This window comes from Amblyraja radiata, chromosome 13 (genome assembly GCF_010909765.2).
Source record: "Amblyraja radiata isolate CabotCenter1 chromosome 13, sAmbRad1.1.pri, whole genome shotgun sequence".
In the NCBI taxonomy this organism is placed as follows: domain Eukaryota; kingdom Metazoa; phylum Chordata; class Chondrichthyes; order Rajiformes; family Rajidae; genus Amblyraja; species Amblyraja radiata.
The window spans coordinates 60,175,016-60,195,483 of record NC_045968.1 but is presented as its reverse complement, the minus strand read 5'-3'; the positions used below and the strand labels follow the sequence as shown (position 1 = coordinate 60,195,483).

At 44.0% G+C, this 20,468-nt stretch overlaps 1 protein-coding gene across 2 annotated transcripts in view; it reads right to left on the bottom strand.

Annotated features, from left to right (window-relative positions):
- Nucleotides 1-20,468, bottom strand: part of clcn2 (chloride voltage-gated channel 2) — a 462,683-nt gene that overhangs the window by 4,409 nt on the left and 437,806 nt on the right. For both annotated transcript variants that reach the window (XM_033032183.1, XM_033032184.1), the window contains 2 exons: nt 13,794-13,832; nt 7,100-7,204 (listed from right to left, as the gene is read on the bottom strand). In XM_033032183.1, coding sequence (XP_032888074.1) covers nt 7,100-7,204; nt 13,794-13,832 — 144 coding nt within the window. The remainder of the gene's footprint in view (nt 1-7,099; nt 7,205-13,793; nt 13,833-20,468) is intronic.

Here is a 20,468-nt window from a genome sequence, read left to right as displayed (position 1 = left end):
CGCCACTGTCGCTGAAAAAATTTCAACATGTTGAAAGTTTTTCGGCAGTTGCCTGTAGTCGCCTAAAACACGCCGAAGTGGGACAGGCCCATAAGGCTTGTAAAGATAGATAAATCTCCCAGGCCTGATCAGATATAGCCGAGGACACTGAGGGAAATTGCAGGAGCCCTGGCTGAGATGTATGAATCATCATTAGACACGGGTGAGATGCCAGAAGACTGGAGGGTGGCTAATGTTATGTCTCTATTTAAGAAGGAAAAGCCTGGGAGATATAGAACTGTTACTGGAGAGGATTCTGAGGGATAAGATATATATGCATTTGAATAAGCAGAGGCTGACTAGGAATAGTCAACATGGTCTTGTATGTGGGAGATTGTGTCTCAAGACTTTGACTGAGTTTTTGGAAGAAGCAACGGAGATGGTTGATGACAGCAAGGCTGCAGACATTGTCTATGTGAACTTCAGCAAGGCCTTTTGATAAGGCTGCTATGGAATATTAGATCGCAGGCCAGCCAGGGAGAGCTAGCTGCCTGGATACAGAAATGGCTTCATGATAGGAAGCAGTTTGGTGGTGGAAGGTTGTTTTTTGGACTGGAGGATTGTGACGAATGGTGTGCATCAGGGATCGGTATTGGGCCCATTGCTGTTTGTGCTTTATGTCAATGCTTTGGATGAGAATATACTAGGCATGGTTAGTATCTTTGCAGATGACACCAAAAAAGATGGTATTGTAGATAGTGCAAATTATTATCAAGCTTTACAGTGGGATCTTGATTAGCTGGGTGCGTGGGCCCAGGAATGACCAATGGTGTTGCATTTTGTGAAGTCAAACCAGGACAGAACCTTCAAAGTGAATGGTAGGATGCTGAAAGAGTGTTGTAGAGCAAAGGGATCTAGGCGTACAGGTACACAGTTCTCAGAGAGTCAGAGTCTCTGGAGTGCATGGATAGATGACATTTCAGGTCAGGACCCTTTTTCAAACAAAGGTCCAGACCTAAAATGTCACCTACCCATGTTCTCCAGTGATGCTGCCTGACCCGCTGAGTTACTCCAGCACATTGCAGCTTCATGGGACTTTGTTTAGGCTGCATTTGGAGAATTGTGTGCAGTTCTGATCGTCCAATGACAGGAAGGATGTAGAGGCTCTGGAGAGGATGCAGAAATGGTTTACTACAATGCTGCCAGTATAGAGGGTATTAGTTATAAGCAGCACTTGGACAAACTTGGATTGTTTTCCCTGGAGCATTGGAGGCTGAGACGAGACCTCATAGAAGGATATAAAATTATGAGAGGCATAGATTGGAGAGACAGTCAGCACTTTTATCTAGGGTGGAAATGTCAAAAACTAGAAGGCGCAGCTTTAAGATGAGAGTAGCAAACTTTAAACTAAATGTGCGGGTCAAATGTTGTTTACGCAGAGTATGGTGAGAACCTTGAAATTAGCAGTATGTACATCTGTCAACATCGTGAGTGCTGCAAATATTAGATGGCATTTTAGAAGCTTTTGGATAGCCACATGGATATGCAAGGAATAAAGGGATATGGATTATGTGCCGGCAGAGGTGATTAGTCGTGTTTGGCAGAGACATTGTAGCTCGTCTTCTCCTGTCGTACGTGCTGTGGTACGTGCGTTGTCACCAGGATGAGGCAGGTTGTCGCCAGGTGACGTTGGTTGATGCTGGGTGCTGACTTCGGTGAATTCCATTGGGGACTATCTACATCAATCTACAGGTACCAGCGACTGAATTGTCTTCAGTTGTCGCCGACAGGGTCGTTGCTTGTTGTAGCTTGTCGCGAGTGGACGAAGGTTGATTTCGGTTGTCGTAGGTCGTCGCCAGTGTGGTCGTAGGTTGTCATAGGTGTGGTCGTCGTTGGACGTCCTAATGGGTTGCCGGTTGTCGGTCGCTTGCCGTGGACTAGGTGGTAGGATGTCATAGGGGGGGTCCAGTCACCGCTTTTTCGGTGACCTGCTACGACTGTGACAGTCGCCGGCAGTTGCCGAAAAAATTGCCTTAGTGGGACAGGCCCTTTAGTTTAGTTTAGTTTTGAGATTCAGCGTGGAAACAGGCCCATCGGTCCACTGAGCCCACACCGACCAACGATCCCCGCACATTAACACCACCCTACACACATTAGGGACAATTTTATATTTTACACCAAGCCAATTAACCTACAAACCTGTACTTCTTTGGAGAGTGGGAGGAAAGATCAATCTGAAGAAGGGTCTCGACCTGAAACGTCACCCATTCCTTCTCTCCAGAGATGCTGCCTGGCCCGCTGAGTTACTCCAGCATTTTATGTCTATCTTCAGTTTAAACCAGCATCTGCAGTTCCTTCCTACACATTATCAGTGGGCATTGATACTGATGACAAATGAACGTTGGAACTAAATTGTGCAGGGGACATCATTGCTGAGTTCCTTCCTCAATTGTTTCCCATCACAATTCATTCCGCAATTTGCACTCGCAACCTTTAACTTTTCCAACCAATATAAGTGTTATGTGACTCTCCACCTGAAGAAATGCTTCAAATGAAATCATGAACATTTATGCTTATTATTTAAATGGTGTCAAGTTGGGAAAAGGGGAAGTACAACGGGATCTGGGGGTCCTTGTTCATCAGTCAATGAAAGTAAGCATGCAGGTACAGCAGGCAGTGAAGAAAGCGAATGGCATGTTGGCCTTCATAACAAGAGGAGTTGAGAAAAGGAGCAAAGAGGTCCTTCTGTAGTTGTACAGGGCCCTAGTGAGACCACACCTGGAGTATTGTGTGCAGGTTTGGTCCCCTAATTTGAGAAAAGACATTCTTGCTATTGAGGAAGTGCAGCAATCGATTCACAAGGTTAATTCCGGGATGGCGGGACTGTCATATGCTGAGAGAATGGAGCGGTTGAGCTGTATACTCTGGAGTTTAGAAGGATGAGAGGTTATCTTATTGAAACATATAAGATTATTAAGGGTTTGGACACACTAGAGGCAGGAAACATGTTCCCGATGTTGGGGGAGTCCAGAACCAGGGGCCACAGTTTCAGAATAAGGGGTAAGGCATTTAGAACAGAGATGAGGAAACACTTTTTGACACAGAGAGTTGTGAGCCTGTGGAATTCGGTGGAGGTCGGTTCTCTGGATAGTTTCAAGAGAGAGTTTGATAGGGCTCTTGAAGATAGCAGAGTCAGGGGATATGGGGAGAAGACAGGAACGGGGTACTGATTGTGGATGATCAGCCATGATCACACTGAATGGCGGTGCCAGCTAGAAGGGCCGAATGGCCGACTCCTGCATCTATTGTCTATTCAGAATGAAAGGAAAACCTTCAAGCAGCACTGCATGGAGTTATAGAATGACACAGCGTGGAAACAGGCCCTTCGGCCCTACTTGCCCACACTGACCAACATGTCCCAGCTACACTAGTCCCTCCTGCCCGCGTTTGGTCCATACCACTCCTAACCTGTCCTATCTAACGGTTTCTTAAATGTTGGGATAGTCCCAGCCTCAACTACCTCCTCTGGCAGCTCATTCCATACACCCACCACCCTTTGTGTGAAAGTAGTTAAGTAAAAATAAAATTCTGGGAAATACAATTCAATTTGACCTAATTGCTCCCAATTTTCAATCCCCACCAAATATTTCACTGACAAAACAAATGGAAAAGGATAGCATGGTAGAGAAATGTTATCGGGGTAATAATAAAATAACCACACAGAGAAGATACAATATCAAGAGCTAGTAATAAGAATTCCTCAGACTGGGATATAATAATATTGCTTTGACAGATAGTCCCTGTGAAATACTGCCACATTAATTTATTGCATCTGATATAAGCAATTTAACAAATGCACATGCTCATTAATTTGCTGCTCAGAAACTGTTACTGGTTATTTAATTGACTTGGCTTTGTGCACAGAGCATCACTTGAAATTTAATACAGTGGTCGTAACAGGATCAATTATTAAATGCGACGTCTGCCAATGATTAAAACGATGCTGTTGAGAATGTATGGAAAGAAACAGCGTATCTGTGCATGTCAGAATTGGCTTAGATCATACTGTTAATCCTCCGTGGAGACACACAACATGTTACTTTAATATCTCCATCTATATTTCTGACAGTAATTCTACAGTGTTATTGGCAATATTATTGTACTGCATGATAAATAATATGCCAACTGCTGCCAGACACACTCACAAATCAGAGATTTAAACAACGACACAGCAACCTCACAGCTGCCTACATTATAAATTATCCACATTAAAGCAATTATTTTTACTTGTAGAACTGCCTGGTATAAACTACAGGGAAAATATATCATTTATTTAACCGTGTGATTTCAGCATCTGGATTTTAAAAAATTGAATTGTTTCTAAATTTTGCACATATAAATTAAAACACACTGTTAACCATTCACATGTTATTTGTGTGTTCCATACCAGAATCCTTTATAAATATATATTTAAATACATTCCCCAAAATAGTTTGAGAGAAGTATAATGCCAGTAATAAACACATTATCCTGCCAGTATAAAACACAATGCATAACTCAACGACAAAAGTTATTTTTCCAGACATTACAAAAGGAAACTAATGCGTAAAGTACTCCTAACTAAGGTTTGAATACAATCAGCAGTTCAGTCACTGAGGGTACTTTCAGGTATGAATCCTTCTAAATAGATATTTCTTCTATAAACATTCAAGCTGAACACCTTTTAATAATTCACTACACATTGTTCTTCATAGGTTTTGAAGATACTTGTAAATGCTAATTTCATCTTCATTGCTAATGGAGACATAGAACATATAAGAAGAGAAGAGCACAGGAACAGGCCGTCAGGCCCAAAATGTCCATCCAAACACAATGCCAGTTTAAACTAATCTCCTCTGCTTACATGTGATCTGCCACCCTCCATTCCCTGAATGTCCATGTGCTTATCTAAAAGCCACTTAATTGCCATTATCAAATCTGCCTCCACCATCACCCCTGGTGGCATCTTCCAGGCACCCACCATTCTCTGCATAATAATCATGTCCCGCACATCTCCTTGTCCCTCTCTTCTTTCCTTCTTTCCCACTCCGTCCTTGTGTTGCCAATTTCAGAGAGCTATGAGCTGAACCCCAAGATCCCTCTGCAGGTCAATGCTATTAAGGGTTTTCCCATTAACTGGATACTTTCCTCTTACATTCGACCTTCCAGAGTGCAACATCTCACACTTGCTAGGATTAAACTCCATCTGCCATTTCTCTGCCCATTTCTGTAGCTAACCTATCTCCTGCTGTGTATTTTGACAGCCTCCTTCACTCTTCAGAACACCACCAATTTTGGTGTCTTCTGCAAACTCACTCATCAAACTATCTCCATTTACCTCTGTCATTTATATATAGCACAAACACCACAGATCCCAGCACTGATCCCTGCACCGGTCACAGACCTCCAGCCAGAGTAACTCCCTTCCACCACAACCCTCTGCCTTCTATGAGTTTGCCAGGTTTGAATCCAAATAATCAAAGCACCCTGGACCCCATGCATCTGAATCTACTTGATCAGCCTACCATGAGGGACTTTACAGAATTAAAAAAAAAACATGCAGACAAAGGTAACAAATAGTGAAAGGCTTGGATAGAGTGGATGTGGAGAGGATGTTTCCACTAGTGAGAGAGTCCAGGACTAGAGGTCATACTCAGAATTAAAGGACATTCCTTTAAGAAGGAGATGAGGAGACATTTCTTTAGTCAGAGGATAATGTGCAGGAGACACAAGGAATTGCAGATGCTGCAATCTTGAGTAAAACACAAAGTGCTGGAGTAACTAAGCAGGTCAGGTAGCATGTCTGAATGGAGTGGACAGGTGAGGTTTCAAGTTGGGATGCTTCTTCAGACCGATTATAGTAGTGGGGAGAAAGATGTGGGGGGGGGGGGGGAGGGGCAGTCTGTGAAGTGATAGGTGGATACAGGTGGAGGGAGGTTTTGATAAGCAGGTGAGTGGACAAAGGTTCAGTTGAAACGGAGACAAAAGTTTGCCAGATAAGGTGAGATGAGGAGTAAAGTGTAAAATCAGGGGTATTGAGAAGTGGTTCATTTGCAGAATAAAGAAGACTTTCTCAGATTGGCCAAGTGCCACGGGAATCAGCACTCTGTCTCAGCAATTCACAATCAACACCAGTGACTTGGCAGAACGGATCAATTGTTACCTCTGGAAGTTGCTTGATTACATAAAGCTGGGTGATATTGCGTATAGGTGCCAGCATTAATTTCAAGAGGACTACAACACACAAACATGGCTGTAATGCTGAGGCTTTATAAAGTGCTGGTCAGACCGCATTTGAAGTATTGTGAGTAGTTTTGGGCCCCATATCTGAGGAAGAATGTGCTGGTGTTGGCAAGGGTCCAGTGGAGGTTCACGAGAATGATCCCAGGGATGATTAGGTTAACATATGATGAGCGTTTGACGGCACTGGGCCTGCAATCGCTGGAGTTTAGAAGGATGAAGGGACCCCTCATTGAAACTTATCGAATAATGAAAGGCCTGGATAGAGTGAATGTTTCCACCAGTGGGAGAATCGAGGACCAGAGGCTTTAGTCTCAGAATAAAAGGATGTGCCTTTAGAAAGGAGATCAGAGGAATTTATTTAGTCAGAGGATGGTGAATCTGTGGAATTCATTGACACAGACGGCTGTGGAGGCCAAGTCAATGGATATTCTAAAGACGGAGCTTGACAGGTCTTTGATTAGCTGGGGTGTCAGGGGTTATTGGGCGAAGGCAGGAGAATGGGGTTGAGAGGGAAAGATCAGCCATGATTGAATAGCGGAGTAGACTTGCTGGGCTGAATGGCCTTATTCTGCTACTACAACTAATGAACTTATGCTGCCTGACCAGCAGAGTTACTCCAGCACATTGTGTTTTACTCAAGATACCAGCAGCTGAAATTCCTTGTATCTCCTGCAAATTATCATTGCAATGACAGCAATGGAGTTAACAAAAGGTCATAAGGTTATGTGATAGGAGTAGAATTAGGCCATTCGGCCCATCGTCCAATCCGCCATTCAATCATGGCTGATCTATCTCTCCGATCGAACCCCATATCTTATAGCAATCTTATAGATCTTGCCTTGTGTAAAGATGTCCATTCTACAAGCTGGAAGGGTGCTGGGTCAATCTTACAGTTGTTGAAGTCCACTTGTTCATCAAACTGTTTGTCTTCCCACTCCACAACCTAGGGAAACATTTGTAATCATCAGTTTGCAGTTGAAGTGTTTCAATAATTCTGAACTGAATTCAGCAGAGAAATGGCATAGAAATCTATCCCGGCAATTTGTTCTGACACTTCGCTGTGTGGATTAGAGTTTTAAATACATCAATTTAGTTAACTATTCCCTCTGTCATTACAGAAAGCTGTGAAGTTCAGGCTGTCAGTGTGTGTCAGAAATTCTAGTTCCTATCATGGCAAATTTAGCGCCAACTTCATTGATGCCCTGACATTCTTTCTGACATACGTCATCTTGGAAACAAATTGAAAATCAAATTCTCAATTCCTAATGAACTCTCCAACTGCTCAATATCACAAAATTGTTCAGAAATTGAATGCCCTGGAGTATTCAACTGGTTATTGAAAAGGACTCTTGGCATGCTGGTCCCAGGTGAGGATCTACTACCATCAGATACAGTCAGCCCACTCTTTAAATCTCTTTATCGTTTGTGCATCTATCATTTTTTTCTAGCTGAGCTAACAATATTCTCTTTAAACTTCTTTCATGCCTGGTGATTTTGCGACCTCTGGGATCGAAGGACTTGCCAGATCACAGTTTGGGTTAGTTTATTGTCATGTGTACTGGGGTATAGCGAAAAGCTTTTGTTGCTTGCTAACCAGGACCTGAGCAGACCCGACCAGCAAGGCCGGGTGAGTTGGTGGACTGGTCCTTACTCAAGGACACTGGCCAACCTATGAGTATGCCACTACTGTCTCAGACTTCACCAGCAAGTGTGTAGAAGGATGCGTACCAAAGAAGACGATAAGCGTGGTCCCCTCCTGAAACAAAGGATGAACTGCGAGATCCACTACTCCCGGGTGAAGAGCAAGTCTGCAGCGTCCAAATCAAATGGTCCCAAGCAGTGCAGGGAATCTATCCACAAACTACACTGAGCCATTAATGATGCTGAGAGGGAATTTCAGACCAAGCTGGTGTCCCGGGCAAAGACATGGATACCCGCTAACTGTGGCAAGGCTTGAGTGCTACAACAGGCCACATATCGAAGTCAGCCAGTATAGCTGGACACAAGGGTCCCTCTCCACTGAGCACAATGCATTGTATGCTCGCACAAAACAGAAGGTCAGTGGAAGAACCTCACCATCCCCAACAGCCTACGGTGCCCCTACCAACGGTTACTGTGGCAGATATAACATCAGCCTTCCTGAGAGTGAATCTGCAGAAAGCAAATGGCTTGGATGGAGTTCGTGACCATGTCCCCTGGACCTGCATGGACTAGCTGGGACAGGTGTTGACGGACATCTTTAACCCATCACCACTTCATGCCGGGGCACCCAACTGCTTCAAATGATCCTGTAGATTGGTTACTTCACTTACTAACCAATGGAGTGCTTTATTATTAGAATAATACTACACTGTTCATATTATCACAACCCAACTCGTGCTGGCAGTCTATGCTGCTACTCAGCTGAAGGAACATGCTGTAGTATGTTATAGTGCCTTTCAATAAATGCTGTTGTACCATGTTCATGAGTATGACTGGCTCATTTGACAGAGCCTATTATCCTGGTGCCAAAAAGAAGCAAGATAGAAGTAAGGCAGAGATCTGGGGAGTATTGGAGAGCAGAGGGATCTCGGAATACAGGTAGATGAAGGTGAAGTCGCAGGTAGATAAGGTGGTCAAAACGGCTTTTAGCACATTGGGCTTCATTAGTCAGAGAATTGAGTATAGAAGTTGGGAGGTCATGTTGCAGTTGTATAAGATGTTGGTGAGGCCGCATTTGGATTATTGTGTTCAGTTCTGGGCACCATGTTATAGGAAAGATGTTGTCAAGCTGGAAAGGGTACAGAGCAGATTTATGAGGATGTTGCCAGGACTGGGAGGGTCTGAGCTATAAGGAGAGATTGAGTAGGCTGGGTCTCTATTCCTTGGCGTGCAGGAGGATGAGGGGTGATCCTATAGAGGTGTATAAAATCTTGAGAGGAATAGATTGGGTAGATGCACAGTCTTTTACCCAGAGTAGGGGAATTAAGGACCAGAGGACATAGGTTCAAGGTGAAGGGTAAAAGATTTAATAGGAATCCGATGGGTACCATTTTCACACATGTGTATGGTGGGTGTATGGAACAAGCTGCCAGAGGAGGTAGTCGAGGCTGTGACTATCCCATTGTTTAAGAAACAGTTGGACAGGTACATGGATAGGACAGGTTTGGAGGGTTATGGACCAAGCGCAAGCAGGTGGGACATGTTGGCCGGTGTGGGCAAGTCGGGCTGAAGGGCCTGTTTCCACACTGTATCATTCTATGACTCTACTGTGTGTTTTAATGACTAGTGGCTCTGACATCCACCATGCTTGGAGAAACTGGTGATGGTGCACATTAACTCCAGCCTCCCAGACAGCTTTGATCCACTGCATCTCAACAGGTCCACAGCAGATACCATCTCTCTGGCCCTAAATCTCTGAATCACCTAGACAACAAAGACACCCAAGTCAGAATCCTATTTATTGACAATAGCTCTATCAATACCTTAATCCCATCCAAACTCCTGGACCTGGGAATCAGAACCTCCCCCTCTTCCACTGGATCCTTGACTTTCTGACCTGGAGACTACAGTCAGTGAAGAAAGGGGACAACACCTCCTCCACGATAAATCTCAACACAAGTGCCCCGCAAGGATGTGTTCTGAGTGTACTCCCTATACATTCACCACTGTGAAGACAAATTCTGTTCCAACTCCATCCACAAGTTGAAGGATGACAGCACTTGTGGTGAGCTGGATCTTGGGAATGGTGTCTTGACAACAACCTCTCACTCAATGTCAGCAATGCAAAGAAGCTAGATATCAACTTCAGGAAGTGTGCCGGAGTATGTCAGCATCAATGGTGCCAAAGTGGAAATGGTGGAGGACTCCAAGTTCGCTGCTATAAATATTACCACCCACATTGAAGCGACAGCAACCAAAAGTGCACAGACGCTTCTCCTTCCTCAGGAGATTGAGCAAATTCAGCATGTCTCCAACGACTCTTACAAACATCTACAGATGCACTGCAAGGAAATTGCAGAGAGTTATGGATGTAGCCCAGTCTATCGCACAGACCAGACTCCCCATACTTCACGCTGTCTTTGGAGCATCATGGAATGGTCCATCCTACGCCATTGTGGAGATTGAACCTCTGGGACTCCGCTACAATGCTGGGAACTATATTCAGCATCTGGTACCTTTCTCTTCACTCCACCTCTTGTACTCGTGTTTGCCTTGATTGTAATCATGTATAGCAATATCTGATTAGATTGGAGAGCACACAAACAGAAGCTTTTAACTGCATCACGATAGATGTGTCAAGCATAAACCTAAACCTACACTAGACTTATAGCAACTCTCTGTTTTCGACATGGGTATGAAAACCAAAACGTAACTTGGATTCAGATAGAACATCTGAACTGCGAATAGTTTTCTTCAGTTTCAGGCAGTGGCCAAAGAGAGACTTGCAGGTAGTAGTAGAGGTAGTTAACAAAATGTGCAATTGGATTGAAGGTGGTAGCTTTAGAATCCAGAATTCACTCAATTTAACTGGGCAAAAAAAATTGCTCATCTTATACTGGAGGCTTGGGAGCTTATTAAATAACAACATTGTGACTGTTGACAGGTAGAGAGAAGATACACAGAGGGTGGCACAGTGGTGCAGCAGAAGAGCGGTCACCTCACAGCGCCAGAGAGCTGGATGCGGTCCTGACTACATGTGCAGAGTTTCTCCCCGTGACAATGTGGGTTTTCCACGTAGGATGGGAGGATGGAATCATGTAGAACTAGTGCATGGGTGAGCAAGGGTCAGTGTAGACTTGCTGGTAGGACCTGTTTCTACACTGAAAACCTCAACTAAATCTAATCTAAACTAATGATGAGGAAAGACACAATGTGCTGGAGTAACTCAGCGGGACAGACAGCAGCTGTGGAGAAAACCAATAGATGACGCTTTGGATCGAGATCCTTCTTCAGACCCTTCATCAGTCTGAGGAAGGTCTCGACCCGAAATGTCACCTATTCCTTTTCTCCAGAGATGCTGCCTGTCCCGCTGAGTTACTCCAGCACTTTGTGTCTCTCTTTGCTTTAAACAGCATCTGCAGTTCTTTCCCACAGAGATGATGAGGTAAATTTGGGTGCCAGCATGTGGGAATCAACACTATTTTTCAGATATGTTTCTAAGGACCTGCTTGTAGTAAAGAAAGAGGGAGTTTTAGAACAAATCCTTGTGTAACATTAGAGAGAACATTGTTGGAGCAACCAGAGTATTCTTTATAGGCAATAAACAAACTGAGGAGCTCACTGGGTCTATGGGGGGAAGAAAATGTCAACTTCTGGATTAAAACCACGGGTTGTAACTAGATATATGAAAATGACACTAGGTGAATACAGCCGTAAAAAGCACTAGCAATTAATAGAAGGAGCAAGTAAGGCAGCATCTGTGGAGAGAGAAACTGAATTAACATTTCAGGTCAGTGACTGAATCCTGCCTTAATTGCAATTTCCAATAATTCCTATTTTTACTTATCTTCAGTATGTGCAGTAATTTGCTTTTGAAGTCCTGACCCCTCCAGCCTGGTATCAGTGGAGAGTCATTGAAGCAGTATGATAATATCAGCCATGTCAAAGGCTGCAGCATTGGCAACACTGTCAAACCAGGATCGTTTACATCAGCACTATTCTTTTGTAGGCAAAATGGTGCCAGTACACGTATTGGTCCTTGTTGTTGGTGTCCATGGTGGATTATCGTTCTATAAGCTGCTTGAGCTGTTTAAGGCTGTTGAGCTGTTTATGGCCCTGACTGCCTCAGTTGGTTAATAATGTTTCATTTTTTAAACTTTAGTAATCATTTTTTTGATATATAAAAATTTAAAAATGTGAAAATCTTATTTTTAATGTTTTAGAGAAGAGTGACTGAAGGTCCAAAAAAACTAATTAGAAAATAAATGTTTACAACAACCAAACAAGTTCAGCCACTGCATGAGTTTAGTCTTTCTTGGGACATCAAAGCTGTTGATAAGCATAAGTGGAGCCAAGGCTTGTGATGACTCCTTCTATAAACCTTTCTCATTACCTTTGTGATCTGCTCATTTTGAGAGTTGATCAAACAAGACTTAAAAAGGTAGTAACGGAGAGAGTTAGTTGCAGTTGTCAAGCAATAATCTTGTTAAAAGTATAATGTTTCTGATCATACAGGAAAGAAGACTAAGGTGCCAGTCTCAACGAAGTTTGTGCATTCTCCCCGTGACCAGCGTGGGTTTTCTCCCACACTCCAAAGACGTACCGGTTTGTAAGTTATTCAAACACCAATTAGCTTGGTACAATTGGTTTTGTATAATTGTAAATTGTCCCTAGTGTGTGCAAGATAGCATTAGCGCATGGGGATTGCTGGTCGGCAGGGACTCAGTGGGCCGAAGGGCCTGTTTCCCTGCTGTATCTCTAAACTAAACTAAAGAACAAGGAGTATAATAGACTCATTTCTTTACCGGACAGGCAGCTTCTCTGGAGAGAAGGAGAGGTTGACGTTTCAGTCCGAAATGTCACCCATTCCTTCTCTCTAGAAATGCTGCCTGAGTTGCTCCAACATTTTGTGTCTATCTTCGGTGTAAACCAGCATCTGCAGTTCTTTTCCACGGACTAATTTCTGATATTAATCCTGCACCATTTCCCTGCGGTGGTCATCCTCTGCTTACCCGATCTTTACTGGCAGCAATCCAATAACACAGACAGCAGTTCAAACCCCATCGATGATGGTATGAGAAAAATAACATTTTCTCTGCTCTTTTAATGTACCTTTTCTGCACCCAAAGGGCCTGTCCCACTGTACGAGTCATCCAGACTATTTTTTTACTCGTGGACATTTTTCAACGGGATGAAAAAACACCCCGACTTACCTGATGCCACAAGTACCTACGGCTAGCGTAACGAGCCGCTACCAAACATCCACGGACTACCACGGCCTCCTACTGACTCGTTATGAACATTCTGCGAGTTCAGGGGAAAACTCGTGAATTACCTCGTACAGTGGGACAGGCCCTTAATAAATTTAGCAAAGAATATGTTTGTCATCATCTATCTTTATCTTTGTAATCATGTTTAGCTTGTATATGAAGTAGTGGAGAAGTCCTCAAAATTAATTTACTTTAGTCTAGAGATACAGCCCAGTAACAGGCCGTGCCGACCAGCGATCCCCTCACGCTAACACCATCCTACAGACCTGTACGTCTTTAGGGTGTGGGGGGAAAGCAAAGATCTCGCAGGTCATTCAGTACACACTCCGTACAGACAGCGCCCGTAGTCAGGACCTAAGGTAGTAGCTCTACCACTGCGCCAAATATTGATATCAAAGTTTAAGCTAATGAAATTCACATTTACATTCATCTAACTCCTGATCTATTTATTGGAATAGTTCTAATAAGGGTAGACATCATAATATTACTTAAACACGATAGTAGAAATACATTTCTGATAGATATTTAAGTGAATTAATTGTATCATATGTTAATTTTACCAAGCAAAAATATGAATTCAAGAATGACTACATTTATAGTTTCAAAAAAGTGTGGGTTTACCTCTGATGGTGTCATGTCATCTTCAACTTCATATTCATCCTGACCGAAGAAAACAAATACCAATCAATATTTAGTAAAATACAACATGCCCATGCATTTTGAAGAGAATCTAATCTAGAAGTTTTCAAACTAAAAACTGCCTTGACAAAGTTAGAGGGCAAGGGACAACAAATTGCCCATGAATGCATCCACTGGTGTACATAGTATGAGATGATTGCCACACATTCAAATCAAATAAAATGAACGGCCACACTTCATAAATCAGGAATTAAACCAATATTTAAAACCTGATCTGCGATGGAAATTAGGGTAAATTAGAGCCAATTCAGGGTAAAGATCCAGGGCTGGAGCAATGGTGCAGCGGTAGAGTTGCTGCCTGACAGTGCCAGAGTCCTGGGTTCAATCCTGACTAAGGGAGCTGTCTGTATGGAGTTTGTTCGTTCTCTCTGTGACCTTTCTCCGGGCCCTCCGGTTTCCTCCCACACTCCAAGGACGTACAAGTTTGTTGCTCAATTGGCTTCCTTAAATTGTAAATGGTGCGTAGGATGAGTTCTGAGAAGTGAACTGGTATGTAACACCCAATAATATATCAGACTACAAGGTTAGAGTTAGATGGGGCTCTAGGGGCTAGTGGAGTCAAAGGATATGGGGAGAAGGCAGGCATGGGTTATTGATAGGGGACGATCAGCCATGATCACAATGAATGGCGGTGCTGGCTCGAAGGGCCGAATGGCCTCCTCCTGCACCTTGTTTCTATGTTTCTATGTTCCATGGTTCATCCAGAAGCATACTGACTACTATGCAGTGTAAGAACTTTATTTCAAAAGGGGTCTTATTTTCTAAAACGTTCTATGAGCCAAATGTTATTAATTTTATTAACTAATTACATTGCATATCACGTTTTCAAACATATTGCTGCTTTGCAGTCAGTGGATAGAATAGCAAATCCAGCATAATTTAATCCATAATATAATTTCTAGCTACTACCCACCATCTGATAAAAGGATATCTGCTGCAACTTGAAGGTCATAGGAGAACTATGGTGTAGGGGGATTAATAGTGAACCATGCACATGATACTTTGATGCCTGTGTATGTTCAGAACTGACTTAATCTACTAGTCTTTCAATGCTAACACATGGCAGAATCGCTGGGCTGAAGTACAAATCAAACACAAGGTTAGTGGAAAATTGAGACTCTTTAGTCATCATCATTATAAAAATAGAAGAGTCACAGGTTACTCAGCACAAACATCATTGTTCAAGATTATTAAACAATTCCAATTCACAATATCAATCCATCTTTTATCATCTTGAAATTCATTACTTCAAAATTTTAAATCAAAAGCCATGGATGCAAAATATATGGCATCTCATCCTGATTAAAATTCTGTTTCTTCAGCTTGAAGTGTAAACATTGCTTTTGGTAAGATGACTCTACATTCTCTTCAAAAGCAGCTTGGATTGTTGAGCTGCACATTGTTGCATTCGCATACATGCCCAGCAGTTTGTTGTGCTGACACCACAATGTGTTACTGGTATTTATAGGCCCTCAGGGCTGATCAAACATGTGAATGTCATGAACTAAATATTACCAAAAAAGTCACCATTGAACTCTAGAGGTTCACTTGCACCTCCTCCAACCACATCTACTGTCTGCTGTTTCATGTATTCTATATATCGGCGAGACCAAACGTGGACTGGGCGATCATTTCGCTGAACATCTTTGCTCAGTCCGCCTTGGCCTTCGCGGTCTCCTGGTTGCCAAAGACTTTAACTCCCCCTCCCATTCCCACTGACCTTTCTGTCCTGGGTCTCCTCCAGTGAGGCCAAACGCAAAATGGAGGAACAGCACCTCATATTTTGCTTGGGCAGCTTACACCCCAACCGTATGTTAATTGATTTCACTAACTTCAAGTAACCCTTGCATCCCCTCTCATTCCATCCCTCCCCCACCCTAGTCGTTGTATGAGGTTCACTGTCATCCTGTTTACTTTCATTGTCTATAAATCGTTTTCACCCAGCTCACAGCCAACAAAGGACGGTTTCCACGATCATTGTTACTTTTTTGCAAATCTTTCATTCATTTGTTCAATGTCTCTCTATATCACCGTCTATATCTATCGTTTCCCTTTCCCCTGACCCTGAATCGGAAGAAGGGTCTCGACCCGAAACGTCACCCTTTTCTCCAGAGATGCTGTCAGACCCGCTGAGTTACTCCAGCTTTTTGTGCCTACCTACCATAGATGGGATGCAGATCTGAAATTACAAGGATAATGAATGGAACACTATGAGAGGAAAACCTGCATAAACGTGTGCTGTATTGGTGAACAAAGCTGGCTCTGTCATGTTACATGAACAGTGCCAGTGATAATAGATACGGGGGGGGCTCATCAACAGCTCATTATTACTGTACCCATCACTATGTCAGTGGCTCATGTCAGCACAGGCAATATTGAAGTCAATAGTTTGTTTCTGCTCCACTTGCTCAACCCACAATCTTTTCAATTTACAGGTTCCTCATCATACTTCAATCCTCCTCTCACCAGGACCCTGTTCTAGTGCCTTGATTTCAGGCATCCACGCTAAGGCAGCGGGGACCAGCAGGCAGGCAGTGTGGAAGAGGACAGCCTGCCATGAGCAGCCACCACAGATAGGCACACAATGCTGGAGTAAAGGGTCTGTCCCACGAGCATGCGACTGTATGCGGCAAGCGCAACCAAACCGGAAGCGGGGGCCGCACGGGGGTTGCGCGGAGGTCGAGTGATCCCCGTACAGGGCCGATCCCACCAGCATGCGACTGCATGAGGCAAGTGCGACCAAACCGGAAGCGGGGGCCGTGCAGAGGTCGAGTGAGTGACGTGAAGTTCAAGCGAAGTCTGCGGGAAGTTCGCGTGTGACGTACGCCATCAAGACGCTGCGTACGGCGTCAAGACGCTGTGCATGCCCGTTGAGGCAGTGCGTACGGCCTCAATGCGTCTGCGGGCTGGCAGGCCGTTGTCGTGCGGGATTTTTGAACACTGTCAGTTTTCCGGAGCCCCGCGCGATGTCGGGACCAGCTCCGCACAACTCCATACGGCTCCGGCAATCGAAGTGGGACCGGCCCCACGAGACCATACCGCTCAAGCGACCATGTTAGGTCGCGCTTGCCGCATGCAGTCGCATGCTCGTGGGACAGGCCCTTAACTCAGTGGGACAGGCAGCATCTCTGGATAGAAGAAATGGGTGACGTTTTGGGTCGAGACCCTTCTTCAGGCTGAGAGCAAGGGGAGAAAGAGACACAGAGATATGGAAGGGTAAGGTGTGGAAACGAGACATCAAAGGGGACGAGGATCAAGGATAATGTGGAATAGATCATTGTTAGCTAGGGGAAGGTGACAATAAAGCATACAGAGATAAAATGTAATCAGGAGGACAGTCAGAGTGGTGGTTGCAATCTTCCCCATGCAAACATTTACAAGGTTAATTCCCGGGATGGCGGGACTGTCATATGCTGAGAGAATGCAGCAGTTGGGCTTGTACACTCTGGAGTTTAGAAGGATGAGAGGGCATCTCATTGAAACACGTAAGATTGTTAAGGGTTTGGACATGCTAGAGGCAGGAAACATGTTCCCAATGTTGGTGGAGTCCAGAACCAGGGGCCACAGTTTAAGAATAAGGAGTAAGCCATTTAGAACAGAGACAAGGAAACACTTTTTCTCACAGAGAGTGGTGAGTCTGTGGAATTATCTGCCTCAGAGGGCGGTGGAGGCGGGTTCTCTGGATTCAAGAGAGAGCTAGATAGGGCTCTTAAAAATAGCGAAGTCAGGGGAGATGGGGTGAAGGCAGGAACGGGGTACTGATTGGGGATGATCACATTGATCATATTGAATGGCGGTGCTGGCTTGAAGGGCCAAATGGCCTACTCCTGCACCTATTGTCTATTGTGTAACATTGATCTATTTTGTGTCTATTTTCAGGGTAAACTTGTAACTTGTGAAATTGTAAACCAGGTTCCTTCCTATACATGCAGAGCCACCAGCCTGGATTCTGGCACATCAGGTACTGAGGAGGAGAGCATGGACCTAGACCTCTGGCATTAGATCACTGGACATGAATGACCACCTGCAGAGCCATGGCTGAGGATATCTCAGATAGTATCTGCCAAAGATGAGGTCAGACACAAACACGGCACTGGGCAATGCATATGAGGAGGTTGCTGGGCTAGCCTGCAGATGAAAGATGATGGGTAAGTCCATAAGTTTTTGGTTTAGATACAGTGTGGAAACAGACCCTTCGGCCCATCGAGTCCACACTGACCAGTGATCCCCACACATTAACACTGCCCTACACACACTACGGACAATTTTTACAATTTTACCAAGCCAACTAGCCTATAGACCTGTATGTTTTTAGGCATGTGGGAAGAAACCAGAGCACCCGGAGAAAACCCACACGGGTCCCGGTGAGAACGTACAAACTCCGTACAAATAGCCATTGCCAGGATCGAACCCGGGTCTCTACTGCTTGATTGAACTCTACCGTTGCGCCACTGTGCTGCCCATTATGATGCCAGAGGCATTGTGAGGCATGCGGAAAGGGTGCATATGGTGAAATAACAAGGGTTATAGATAGCCCACACCTACCTTGCCCATGGAGTCAAAAGCTCATGTTTCTAACACAGCAATGTTGGTCAGTGAGGTCCAAGCACTGATCCTTGCAGACAAAACTAGTCACAGACCTCCAGTAGGAAGAACACCCTTTCTCTTCTCTGGCCAAGCCAACGTTGAATTCAATTTGCAACAGGTTTTAGTCTTCTGGATCAGCCTACCACCTAGGTCCTTGTCGAAAACTTTACTGATGTCCGTGTGTACACCATCCACTGTCCTACCCTCATTAATCATCTTCATCACCCGTTCAAAAATCTCAAGCATGATTGTAACTCTGGGCCCGCCCAGTACAAAGTGCCTGTGTGCAAATAATCCTGAAGAAAAAAACAATATTGTCAAGGTTCAGGTGAGGATAGAGAGTAGAGAAATGCCAGGGTGTAAATGTCCAACACTAGAGGGCATAGCTATAAGATGAGAGGGGCAAGTTGTTTACACAGAGAGCAGTGGGGGGCCCAGAACACACTGCCGGGCGTGATGGTGGAGACAGATACGATAGTGGCTTTTGCCAGGCTTTTAGATAGGCACATGGAAGTGGAGGGAATAAAGAGATATGGATCATGCACAGGCAGATGAGATCAGTTTAACATGGCATCATGTTCGGTGCAAACCTATTGTGTTCTAATACATGTGAAGAGGAAGGTGATGTTGTTGATAATGGTAGGGACAGAGAAACGTAAGGTGTGATAAATGTACCAGCACCATCAACAATGGGAGGAACCTGGTGCAGTCAGGAAAGTTTGACATCTACAATGTGTGTCAGTAGGGTCCAAAGGTTGCTGAGGGTGAAGTAACCACAAAAGGTACAATTTCCACAACTTTTGAGATCAGGCAGGATAAGGTTACTGAATATGTACAATTCTTGATGAAATAATAAAGGTGGTAAATTTTTGTTCACAGAACTTAACGTTCAATGCAGAATGGACAAATATATCGAAATTACATTTCGGAAAGTGAGGCAGTTTCCCTTAGGATGAGAACAATACTGCAGTTCAATCCCGACAATTTAAAGCTGGATGCTGGGTGGGGAAGAGCCACGAGGCTGGTCTCTGATTTCAATGATCAAACTTTCACGGAAAAACCGAGAGACTTGGCCTCAACTTTGCAAAGAGGAAATAAGATTATAAAGATGATCAGCGCAACAAATGATACAGAAAGTGTATGTATTATGAAAATCACTGCATGTCAATTCACAAATAGCACAAAGGTGGAGAGCCTCAATTTATTAAAGTTTGTGAGAAATCTTTCACACACGGTGGTGGCACTGTAGCGCAGCGGTAGAGTTGCTGCCTTACAGCGCCGGAGACCTGGGTGCGATCCCGACTACGTCCGCTGTCTGTACACAGTTTGTACGTTCTCCCCGTGACCTGCGTGGGTTTTCTCAGAGATCTTCAGTTTTCTCCCACACTCCAAAGACTACAGGTTTGTAGGTAATTGGCTTGGTATAAATATAAAATTGTCCCTAGTGTGTGTAGGGTCGTGTTGATGTGCGGGGATCGCTGGTCAGTGCAGACTCGGTGGGCCGAAGGGCCTGTTTCACAACAAACTCAACTAAGCTAAAGTACTATTGTGGAATGGTGACCACTCTGGTATCAATTGAGAAGCAATTAAACACTGAAGGATCTCTAGGGTCTGTCCACAAGGATGGGAACATTTCTTTGCACAATCTTCTTACTTTATTATGTGAATTACATAACTCTCTTCCAAAACGTATCTCATCGACATTGGAAGAGGATTTAGCAACACTAGTCAAACCAAGAAGTGAACTGTCAAAAGTATTGTTATCATTTCAACATTAAATTGTAAGTATGTGACAGAGTTAATAAACCTTCAAGGTTTCTGTGGGAATTCAGTTCAAAACGTTGATTTTAATTTGGAGTGGCTGTAACAACACAATTGCCTACAGCTCCATAATCTAATCTATGACAGACAATTCGGTTTATTGGGCACCATACTGCTGGAAAGTCTTTTACACAGCTCATAATTTAAGCTCAGAATGTTCTCGCCTCCAGCAGAAGCCTGCAGCACAAA